Genomic DNA, 11,972 nt, shown 5'->3' on the forward strand with positions numbered 1-11,972 from the left:
CCCCAGCCCGTAAGGGACGCGTCCGTCGTGACCGTTTTGCGGCAACACAATGTCCTCATCTGGACTCCTTCCAAAAAGAACTGGGGTCTCATCCAGGGGCTTAGAGTACGAGAGCCTTTGCGTGTCACCGTAATTCTGTGAAGCGGGTGACAGTGATGTGAAATGTTCTGGCTCTTGGTCTACCACTGAAATGGTCGCATGTGAAGCAGGCCCAACTGAACTACAGGGGACGCTGCCGCCATCAGACCCAACAGCCTGAGACACAGGCCTACATGTACTCGGCGCCCTGTCTTGAACTGATCTAGACAGGTCCGTATTGACTGCACACGAGCGGGAGACAGCCGTGCCCGGATCGTGCAAGAGTCCAAGTCCACCCCCAAAAAGGTTGTCTGCCACCAGGGCAGCAGGACACTCTTTTGAAGGTTCGTCTGTAGCCCTAGGCTCCTCAAATGATCGAGTACCAGATCTCGATGTATCCGTGCCTGATCCTGAGATTGAGCTAGTATTAGCCAATCGTCCAGGTAGTTCAAAATTCGGATGCCCTGGAGCCGCAACGGGGCCAGAGCTGCATCCATGCATTTTGTAAACATTTGAGGAGCCAAAGCTAGTCCGAACGGAAGAACACAGTATTGGTATGCTTTGCCCTCGAAAAGTAAACCTGAGAAACTTCCTGTGCCTCCTGACGATCTGGATGTGAAAGTATGCATCCTTTAGATCGATGGTCACAAACCAATCACTGGATTGGACTTGAGACAGAATGGACTTTACTGTTAACATCTTGAACTTGCTCACTCTGAGCACAAGGTTTAGACGACGTAAGTCCAAAATCGGACGTAAACCACCATCTTTCTTGGGCACAACAAAATACCGGCTGTAGAAGCCTGACTCCATCTGAGTGGGGAGTATCTCCTCTATAGCCCCTTTCTCTAGGAGTGACACGATCTCCTGACCTAAAATTGAGGCGTCCCCAGGACGTACCGTCGTAGGGAGAACCCCGCTGAAAGGAGGTGGCCCTTTCCGAAACTGGATAGTGTACCCGTGTCGAATGGTCCGTAGTACCCACCGTGAAATATCGGGCAGGCATCTCCACGCAGCCCAGTAGTCTGCCAGGGGTCTTGGGTGTTCTACAGTTGAAACGTACATCTGGGGATTTTCTCGTATAGGATCCCGAAGCACCTGAGTGGCGGGAAAAACTATAATGGGAAGATGTCCGATTGTTCTGTCGGGCCTGCCCATTGCCCCATAGCTTTGGAGGCCGTCATAAACAAAATAAAAAATGCTTGCATGACCCTTGGGCTTTTTCTCAAACTCTGAAGGCAGGAACGCGCAGTGTATCCGAGGACGGGCTTGTCATAAGGACTCGATCTAAAACTGCCCGAGGCGCAATATGTGGCGGGACCGTCAAGATCGGAGTCTGGAGGCCACAGCGAGAGAGTCGTATACGCTTGTGCGGTTCGTACACTCTCTCTAAAGGAGGGACTGGCCTCCGAAGACGAGCAGAGGAATCAGGAACTGCTATTAGGGGCCTGAGGACGAGAGGGCTTTGCCATCGAACTCAGGTCTACTTGCTTGCGTTGCCGTGTGTAAGCCGGTGGGCAAGACCTAGGACCCCAGTCTTTACGAGGGGATAACCTAGGCGGTGGCTCATGCTGCTGGACCTCACGGTGCTGTAAGGACGAAGAGCGTGAGCGAGCCGCAGGTGGCTGACGCTCCACTTCTCTAGCCCTGCGAGGGATGAGTTGACGGAATGCAGCGGACTGCTGTTTCGCTGCTCTAAACTTCTCCACGACCGCAGTGACCGAGTCTCCGAACAGACCGTCACTCGAAATGGGGGCGTCCGCCACGGCTTGCCCAGCGGCCATGTAAGATTTCCCAATCAAAGCGGAAGTAACCCTACATGGCTTGGACGGTAGCAGAGGGTGTGACTTCCAAGACGGAGCGGAATTTGGCGCAAGATGTGCCGCGAGAGTCTCTTCTACGGCCGGCATCGCCGCGTAGCCGTGAGCTGCCATTTTAGAAACCGTGGCGAAATCAGCGGCAGCGGGATTAGTGATACGCGCCGAAAAAAGTTGTTTCCAAGACCTCGAAACCTCGTAGTGGAGGTCTTGGAAAAAGGGGAGAGGCCTACGGGGCTGAGACAGAGTGCGGCTGGACAAAAATCCATCGTCCAGTTTCGACTGGGACTGAGTTTGTGCCGGTTCGCTATCCCACTCTAACCCCAGCTTATCCACAGTGCGCGTTACAACATCTAATAGTTCGCTCTAAGATGGGGAGGTGCGTTTCTCCTGTTCACTCGGAGGGAGAGAACTGCACAGTTCGCCCAATAAATCCTCCGAATCGGAGGCTGCTGTGGACAGCACGCCTTCATCATACGGCATACATCCGAAAGACATCGCATCGCGAGCTTCCGGGGTAGGCCGCAAATTGTCATTGACGAAGACCACGGGATCCCCGTAGCGCTTGCACATGGCCCGGAGAGAGCGAGAGAAAATTCCATCGACTTGCCCTCTAAACGCCTCGGCTCGCATGCATCACCCCAAGCGACCGTCTCGTGCGGCTCCTCGGCAACCGCAGAAACGGGATAGTGGGGATTAGACGCGAGGCCTACTTTATTTGAGAAGGCCGCGAACCTCGAGCACAGTGCTTTTAGCTGTAGGCTATCACAGTGTCGACAATCAGAAAGGCCGCTAAGCGCCGCTTGGGCATGCTGTAGGCCCAAACATTGCACGCACCTGTCATGAGTGTCTCCTCCTGCGATGAACCTGTCACACGGCTCGATGCATCTCCTGTAGCTCATCGTGTCCGCTGAAGAGGAGTAAACTGCTCTTTTAGAAGAAATAGCTAAGAACACGACTTCTTTTTTTATTTGCTTTCCTACGGGCGACAGATGATTCGCTTCCTAAAGGAAATTAAATCTGATGAAAATAGCGCGCAGCACGCTATATAGCTCACCTACGTGCGCTTTGGGGGTGGTGATAAGTGCTATTTGGCCAATGAATTGGCGTGATGGTATAAGGGCTTCAGACATTCGTCACACCGAAGGTGTTCCCAAAGCGATGACGTCATCGCAGCATCGAAGTGAGCCTATGAGAGGGAACGAAGCATTCCAACTTTTGAGTTAGCCGAAAGCTAACATTGCAGCGGTGGAACTTGCGTTTGATAGGCTGCACGTCATCATAACCTAACCAGTAAACGCCACTCTGATTGGCTGAGGGACCACGTCATCATAACCCAAGCAGTAAACGCCACTCTGATTGGCCGAGGCAACAAGCATTTGGCGCGTACTGCTGAAGCAAGTGGCTGCTCGGCTCTGTTCAGCTTCCATCAAATCAAAGCGATCCAAAATCATCGTTTTCTACTCAGTTGAAGGTAAGTTCGGTCCGCTAGTTAATTTGATGTATTTATAGTGTTAGCTGTTTTAATTAGCTTTGTTGTCTTAACTAAACCTGCTGTGTCTAAGTTACAATTAGCATTGCATCTCTCAGTGATTAACAACACAACCGTATTCCTTTTCAAGATATACAATATAATCATATAACGTGTAGTTTGATCTGTTTCTTTGAGAGTTCAAAGCACAACGCGACTGTATTCGCGTCCATCATAAAACGTTACACACTATAATCATGCATTATGTAGTTTCAAAACGAGTTATAATGCGTTTTAAAAATGCGCCATATTCTGCAATTCTGTCTGCGTTTTCCACATCAGGGAAACCCTAATTCTGTTTGTTAACAGCAGGTGTTAATTCATCACTTCTTTATCTCAATTAACTTGAACACTGAATAGTATTACTTGTTTAACACTGATCTTCAGTGTATAGATAATCCACACCATCTCAATACTATTGAGTATTGAAAAGCTTTAGTTGGGTGTTTCTTTTGTCTTTCTGTCAGGTGGCGTGCGGTGTCTCCTTCATTTTGGATGTGGAGTGAGGTATCCTGCCCTTTAGGAGCACCTAAACAAGGTGTTATGATCTCATCCTCCTTTCCTTTGCACTTGCCCCAGTCAAATAAACAGTACGTAAACTTAGGCTCACATCTGTGTTTACAGATGGCTTTAAGGATGAGAGAAGGGGGTCGAAAACATTTCCTTCCCAGTTGACATTTAAAATTCACTGTTAACTGTCTACCATGGCAATTTTAACATTTGGTGAGGTGGTTTTGTATTAATCCAGTATTGGTAGTGGATGCATAGTAAACATATTTTTGCTTACAAATATGAGGACTTGGTGTATGACTGCAGAATACTCATTTGTCTTTTTCTACTTGTGCAGATGCAGTCATGAAATTTGATGACACAGCCACAGAGGACTTCATAAGGATGACCACTTCAGAGCATCTGAAGCATGCACCGCAAAGAAGTGGAGGTGGAGGACACGCAGCAGTCACTCGGGACTGATTATCCATTGTGGAGTATCTTTTATACATTGTCTTTCCTGTTTTTAGTATAGTTGCTTATGGTTCAACTTGCTTATGGTTCATAGTTGCTTATGGTTCAACAAAATGCATTCGGTTAAGCACTTTAATTTTTATTGTTGTACATTTGTTGTTGTGGTATAGACTTACGCAAGGTGGGCTGTGTAACTTTAATTATTTTAGCTTTTTTTTGTATTTTACCACCAGTGTTGATTTTAGAAAGTTTTTAGGTTACGATGCACCACATTGAAGTGATGTATGCAAGCCATTAAATTCATGTTCCTAAATTTAATGGTAGTTGGCAGTAAATTTTACTAGTCAAAGCTTATTAGTGACGTTTGTGCCAGTTAAAAACAATAAAGATGGAAATAAGTGAGTGGTGATTGAGTTGTGATTTATTTGTAAACCTCTGTTTATAACTGTAGTCCCATGTTTCAAGAAGGTGTAGGACCTGTTTCCTGTAGCAGTTAATTTTCCTGTAGCTTCGTTTGGCTCAGCAGCAGGATTGAATTGGAAATGCATTACGCTTTTGTATGCTTTTCCATTTATCATCTGCTGCTGAGACAATCAAATGAAGCTATAGGAAAATGAACTTGAACAGTGTGCCATCTTCTGAAATGGGACTACAGTTATGTACAGAGCCTATAAGCAGTATAAAATGATGTCTAAAATGAGTTTAAGCTTGATGTAGAAAAGATGTCAATACTGGACGTTCAGTAGACGTTGGAAAAAAGATGTCATCTGGCGTCACAGTCTGCACCTTCAGGGGACCAAAATTGGATGTTCAAAAACGTGGGAACGTAATGACATAATTTGCAATAACGTAATGACTAACGTCCCGGGCCGGGATGAAAATATATTCAACATATTCAAATATATAAAGTCAGTAGTCATTGCTTAGCCAGTTAAATCATCAACACGATCTGACAAGTTTCTTAAAATTAAGTTTTACCCAAATACAGGTACAGGCAGTGATGTGCAAACGAGGATGTTTTATAACTATTGAAGGTAAAGTGAATAAATTACTTTCTCAGTGCAGAAGCTTGATCCACATGCTTTGCATAATCCATTACGATTTATTAAATAAACTTGCGTTTTGCCAGATTGGTCCCCTCATTCAAGTCCTCGGGTTTACCCGCGCTCACAGCATTAGCACAGAATCAGTAGTCCAAAAGAACTAGTTCGGTTCAGACTGGTGTCACAGGCTATCATGTACTGTTCAGCAGCTTCCCACTGATTCACGCATGCGCAGTATCATCCGCTCATCGGTTCTCAAATCGGATGCGTCCGAAAGAAACCGGTTCTCTGTTGAGTGTACTGGTGATCCGAAAACCGATGCAACCGATTCTTGACTCGAGAACGAGAACCGCTCTGTTAAACCGACTATGTGGTCTGTTCGCGTACATTAGTTACACTAGAGAGCCCATGGGGGTGACCTTCCTTGGCTCTATGGTAAAGCAGCTGGCGCTCAGACATCATCAACCACTGCTTGAAGCAATTTATGTATAAATCAGTATAAATGTATAATAGTAATTAGTAATGTGACACTAATGTGGGCATAGAGCACTAATGACTTAAGACTTTAAGTTAAGGACTTGCAACTTGGACATGTACAGCATTGCTAACTCATTTGATCAATGCTTCAACAATTCAGCATTCTGAGTGTCCCGAATCCGGTCCGTGGACGTCCATCCGATCGCCATCAGAGGTCACTCGTCCATCATATTGACTCTCTCACTACACTGACTGTTGCACGTCACCACGGACTACATTTCCCATGCACCATTTCACTAATCACACGCTCACCTGAGACCAATCACACACACTACATAACACCCACTCAGTTCCTGACCGATCGGCCAGTATTGTTTAGCGTGCATCACTGCTATAGCTACCTTACTGAGCCTGCTTGAAGTTTCCTAGTCTTAGCTTAGTCTTGCCTTGTCTGTGTTTCTTCGTCTTCTGACCTTTGCCTTGTACCTGGATTATTCCTCTAGTCTCGCCCTGTTGGATTACGTTCGCCGTCAACTGACCCTTCGCTTGTTTACTGGACTGCTCTTGTTTTGTCTTCTATATACCTGTTTGCCATTGCCTGACCCTCGCCTGTTTTGACCACGTCCTTAAATAAAACTTGCAAATGGATTCGCACGTCTCGCGTCTCATTCGCCCTGTAACACTGAGCGGTTTTGAGATATTGAGCTTCAAAGTTTTTGTATTCCATATAGCAAAAATGAAATGGGGAACAGGTTTGTTTCACACATGAAAATGACAGAGGCTCTAAATGTATTCTAAATGTACAATATCAAAATCCTCTCAAATTTGTAAATGGGAATTTTTGGAACAGGTCAAATGCCGATAGAACCTTCTAAGCTGTTTGTCCTTTATTGATTGTGATTGATAGAAGACTTGTTGACTACAGTCACACTTCAGCCTATTGTTGAGTAAAATAGTGGTGAAACATGCTTTCTGTGTGGTAAAAAGATGCAGTGAAAGTCAATCATCTGTCAGATGCAAACATTTTGCCTCCAAATTGTTAATTTGAAAGTCTTCACTCTGGTAATAAATTTAATTAATAAAATGAATATATATTATGAATTGATTTAATGATATAATTTGTGATGCAACGTGTAATACACAATTCATCAGTGCAATGCATTACAAAATATCAATCAAAACATACTTTATTGAAGTTGAATCATTTGAATTTCATTACTGCTTATGGAAATGAATAAAGATCAACAAAGGTTACTGTGTTGGGCTGCAGCAAAATGGGGAATGCTTCAAAAGTCTGATTTCTTAAAATGAGAGTTGCACCTCATATAAATAAACCCCATTTCACAGAGCAATGACAATGTTGTGAGACACTCGGTCGTAGTTGAAGCAGTGCCCTTTGACTTATTTTCCATGTTTGTACTTCCTCATGTGGGATGCAATGGATGATGAGATCTCAGCGGATTTCTTGTTCTGTCCAAAATACTCAAGAAACTGGCCATCAGGTCCCACCAGGTACATTATAATGGTGTGATCAACCTGCAATTACAGGAAAATTCGATATATGCATGCTGAGTACAGGCTTGTGAGATTATTAGGAATTAATTAAAGGTGTAGTTCACCCAAAAATAAAAATTCTGTCATCATTACTCACCCTCAAGTAATGAATGTTGGGAACCAAACAGCTGATAGTCGCCATTGGCTTCCATAGTGTTTTTTTTCCATACTGTGGAAGTCAACGGCTACTATTCAGCTGTTTGGTTACAAACATTCTTCAAAATATCTTCTTTTGGGTGAGTAAATGATGACAGAATTTTTATTTTGGGCGAACTATCCCTTTAATTTTAGGCAAGAAAACGTCTCAGGTTACGTATGTAACCATGGTTCCCTGAGAAGGGAACGAGACACTGCGTCCTCTAGAGGTCACTATGGGGAACGCCTTCAGCGTGACCGGTGTCTGAAGCATACATCTAAAAACGACAATAACATTGGCCGGCGACAGCCTATGATGTCAATACTCTGCGCGATCACAGTATAAAAGGGAGCCGGGATAACACGTCATCCGCTTCTTCATCTGAAGCTTGCATCAGCAGGCTGGCAAGGAAACTAGAGGACACAGTGTCTCGTTACCTTCTCAGGGAACCATGGTTACATACGCAACCTGAGACGTTCCTTTTCGAGGGAACTTTGAACTGCGTCCTCTAGAGGTCACTATGGGGAACGCCTTCAGCGTGACCGGTGTCTGAAGCATACATCCAAAAATGACAATAACATTGGCCGGCGCATTCAACTTCAAGCACATATTTTACATTATGCGGTAAATGCTCACAATGTAGTCGTTGTCTTCATCTTTTGGGCCCTGGCTGTAGTACACTCTGTAGGCTCTGGACACTTGGTCAACCTGGGCAGTTGTGCCTGTCAGACCCATCAGCTTGGGGGAAAACTCTGCATGTGAGATATTGAAAATGTAAATGACGAGGAATCATATCACAGCATTCGGTGAGTGTCGAGTGATAAAGATGGCCCCTGCTCACCTTTGACATAGGCTGCCAGTGCTTCTGGTGTGTCTCTATCCGGATCAATGGTGATGAGAACTGGTGTTATGTCTGGAAGTGTTTTAATTCTATCTGTGACAGAAAAGAAACAGGTTTTGTTTCTAAACAAATGTATTATATTATACATTCATACATGTTTAGCGGTAGCTTAATGTATGACTTAAACCCCTATTGCAAAATGTACTTATCAGTAATGAACTATTGTTGTATTAAAGAACATCCAGTTCTTGAAATGTCTGGAATCACAAAATAATTAGTGTTTCATTCATAATATATAGTCACTCCCAGTTTATGTTAATAAAAAAGCTGAAGACAAGTAGTTTTGTCGAAATTACAGCAGAACATACTGGTGTAAATATGATCATTTATATGTGTTGGAGAGTGGGGGGGGCCTTTAAGTCAGAAAGGTTGAGAAAACTGCTTTTTATTTATATAGCACATCTCCAAAGCCCAGTGACACTTTAGTATCACTAATAATTATATTAAGTATCCAAGTACTTAGGGGCCACTCTATCAGCTCACGTATGAGAAGTGAATCAACGCCGACAGGCTCTTCATAATAAAAAAGAAAAAGAAATGCCACATTACCAATCTCATCGACAGCCTCAATCATCTTCTCCAGTTCATCAGGACAGATGTCTGGACAGTGTGTGAAGCCGAAGTAGATCAGCAGCCACTGGCCGAGGAAATCCTCACTCTTTGTGGGTTTATTGTTGTGGTCGACGAGCGAGAACGGACCCCCGAGTGCCGCTTTTCCCATCGACTTGGTTCTTTCTTTCTCAATCACTGCAACACCAAAAACACATGCATGATAACGCTCTCTTTATGATGTGGAGCATCTGCATATAATAAGCATGCCAATGCTGTTCAGATGCATAAATCCACATCCTCACTTTCCTCTTTTTCTCTCTTGAAGTATTTCATCACTAGAAGAAGACCTCCTCCCAACGCAAATGTGATCGCAAGAGATTTCCACGTCACTGGCTGTGGAACAGAGAAACGAGTTATGCTCTACTTTATCAAGCAGCTCATCAGCGTGACACTGAAGACTGGAGTAAATGCAGCTTTGCATCACAGGATCGTGTGGCACTGTAGTGCTGTGAATGAAGCTTACGCCGCTCTTCCGGCTGCTGGATTTGTCTCGTCTGGATGAAGGCGGCGGAGGCAGAGTGGACCGGGGCCGTAGGTTCACACATGGTGCTGTCCTACACGTCCCAAACTGAAGGAGGAGGAGGTCACACAGAATAAATGAAAATGCAGGAGGAGCAGACACACCTACACATAAACATCATTTATAAAAGGGACATAATTTCGACCAATGGTTGTCAACCTGGGGCCCACTTCTAAGGGGCCTACGGGATGATTTTAAATGGTTTAATTTAATTTAAAATAATTAAACTTTACATAGAATACAAAAAGCTTTGTCGGAACATACCAATAGAAATATTACCACTTTTATGAGGGGCCTTCGAGTCAAAAAGATGGAGGACCACTGATTTAGACAATATGTGACCCTTAAGTCGCTGGGGGACATTTGTAGCAATACCCAGCAATACAGTGTATGGGTCAACATTATAGATTTCTCTTTAATGCCAAAAATCATTAGGATATTAAGTAAAGATCATGTTCCATGAAGATATTTTGTAAATGTCCTACTGTAAATATATCAAAACTTAATGTCTGATTAGTAATATGCATTGCTAAGAACTTCATTTGGACAACTTTAAAGATGATTTTCTCAATATTTAGATTTTTTTGCACCCTCAGATTCCAGATTTTCCTAATATTGTGCTATCCTCACAAACCATACATCAATGGAGAGCTTATTTATTCAGAAATGTCGAAAAATTGACTTGGTTTTGTGGTCTAGGGTCACTTATATGCCAGTGACCTCACATTTAAAGGTATAATAACAACTAACACGTTTACATAAAAAGCAGACAACACTTCAGCCACACTACTAGCTTTAAGAGTCACACATGAACCCGCAGATATATATTTGATAGCATTTATGACTCAGCTAGCGGCCTACCAGTGTGTTGGTCCGCGACAGCGCTGATCTGGACACGCTGCAGGAACCTCGGACATTATAACATCTCCCGACACACAGCGACCTGAACGCCTGGCAGCTGAAACTCTTTAAACGCAATACTCTCGCTAAACCCGCGGCGCTGAGAGTTAGCATCATGCTCCCTCCTCAGCGCGGAAGTGACTGTCTGGTTCAACGCCGCACAGAAGTCGCACACAGACGACTGACCCCGAATCAGCTGTTAAGAGTCCAGGCGCGAACTCAACGGCGAGCAGACTGACTCGAGCTGATCTGAGGTCTGTTATGAGCGCTGTGAAACAGATCGGATATGACGCGTGGCTACCGCTCTTCTTCGCGTCCTATGTGCGGTGTTTGTTTTTAAATGCGTTTCTTCAGCTATGGGCTTAACTTAAAGCACACTTTAGTTTATTTAGTTTGTCTAAAAAAAAAAAAACTGTTAACACACACCCATCACAGGATAACGTCTGTCTTAAAATTACTTATAAATGACTTAATTAATAACGTGGCAATATTACAAATATTTTATTTATTTATAATATAAACTTTTATTTCTCCAGTTTTTCAGTTTTGCTTTCGTAAAACGTCGCCTTTCAGACAACATCCAACATACAAGTTTAGCCGTTTATTTTATTACGCTTCATGTATTTGCTCCTGCAGATTTAAAGGCCGTTAATGAATTAAAAGGCCATTTAAGTGCACTTAAAGAGAGACACTTTCATGACTATGCTACGTATCGTTCGTAGAATGTCTGAAGTGGACTTAAAGTCTAATAATAAAGCCATTCCCCAAACATTCCTCATGTCAACACAATGAATCAAGATCGTTGAACCTAGCTTTAGCCAATGTTCGGTTTCTGTTCTATTATTACGTAACACTACTATTATTAATATTATGTAGTAATATTTTTATAATGGATTATGTATGGGACGCTGAGATGAGCATCAAACAATAAATTGCATAAATATACGGCCTTTCGAAAACGATCGGTGTGATTAAGCGATGGTAGCGAGCTTTAATGCGAACGTTATTTAACAAAAATTAAAAAAGGTGATCGACTTCATTTTAATAAAAATCGTCCGCTGGGAGATTAGGGATGTCAAAAAAAATTCGCATTTCGAAATAAAAATCCACATTCGAATGCAAAAACGTTGCTTTTGAATTTTAGTTGCGTAGATGCCATGACGACGTAGGTGTCGTTGCATTTTAATGTTTTTGTTAGCCTGTCCAGTTGAAGCCACTAGATGGCGCTGCTGCGTTGTTAATTATAAATATCGCGGGAAAAGAGAACATCAATGCGGAGAAGATCATGTTTACGTCAAAACTGAAACCAAGCCGTTCACACAGAACGCATATTTCGCTTATTTTCTAGAGGGACATCTATCAGCGCTGCACTCGCGTCTCGCACAAAAGAGCCGCATGTTTAGAAAGCCATGTAAAATGAATGCAAGTTTAACTTTGAAA

At 43.5% G+C, this 11,972-nt stretch overlaps 1 protein-coding gene and 1 long non-coding RNA gene across 2 annotated transcripts; one reads left to right on the forward strand and one right to left on the reverse strand.

The window, feature by feature from the left end:
* The first annotated feature begins 3,105 nt into the window (after positions 1-3,105).
* Positions 3,106-4,074, forward strand: LOC107559527 (uncharacterized). Its single transcript, XR_001605633.1, has 3 exons — positions 3,106-3,369; positions 3,894-3,964; positions 4,051-4,074. It is a non-coding gene; the product is annotated as an uncharacterized lncRNA (long non-coding RNA).
* Positions 4,075-7,018: 2,944 nt separating this feature from the next.
* Positions 7,019-10,691, reverse strand: sco1 (synthesis of cytochrome C oxidase 1). The gene is made up of 7 exons (XM_016243381.1): positions 10,494-10,691; positions 9,576-9,680; positions 9,355-9,445; positions 9,050-9,247; positions 8,441-8,533; positions 8,236-8,351; positions 7,019-7,445 (listed from the first exon to the last, which is right to left on the reverse strand). Exons 1-7 carry the CDS (start codon positions 10,647-10,649, stop codon positions 7,311-7,313), a joined length of 894 nt encoding a protein of 297 aa, XP_016098867.1. The 5' UTR covers positions 10,650-10,691; the 3' UTR covers positions 7,019-7,310.
* Between the last annotated feature and the right edge of the window lie 1,281 nt (positions 10,692-11,972).

The sequence above is a fragment of the Sinocyclocheilus grahami genome, unplaced genomic scaffold (genome assembly GCF_001515645.1).
Source record: "Sinocyclocheilus grahami isolate Dianchi unplaced genomic scaffold, SAMN03320097.WGS_v1.1 scaffold689.1, whole genome shotgun sequence".
Classification (NCBI taxonomy): Eukaryota; Metazoa; Chordata; class Actinopteri; order Cypriniformes; family Cyprinidae; genus Sinocyclocheilus; species Sinocyclocheilus grahami.

Coding starts and splice junctions, on each gene's coding strand:
- sco1 (XM_016243381.1), bottom strand. CDS start 10,649: ATGATGCTAACTCTCAGCGCCGCGGGTTTAGCGAGAGTATTGCGTTTA. Junction 9,446..9,575: donor CCAGCAGCCGGAAGAGCGGC/GTAAGCTTCATT, acceptor TCTGTTCCACAG/CCAGTGACGTGGAAATCTCT. Junction 9,248..9,354: donor CAAGAGAGAAAAAGAGGAAA/GTGAGGATGTGG, acceptor TTGGTGTTGCAG/TGATTGAGAAAGAAAGAACC.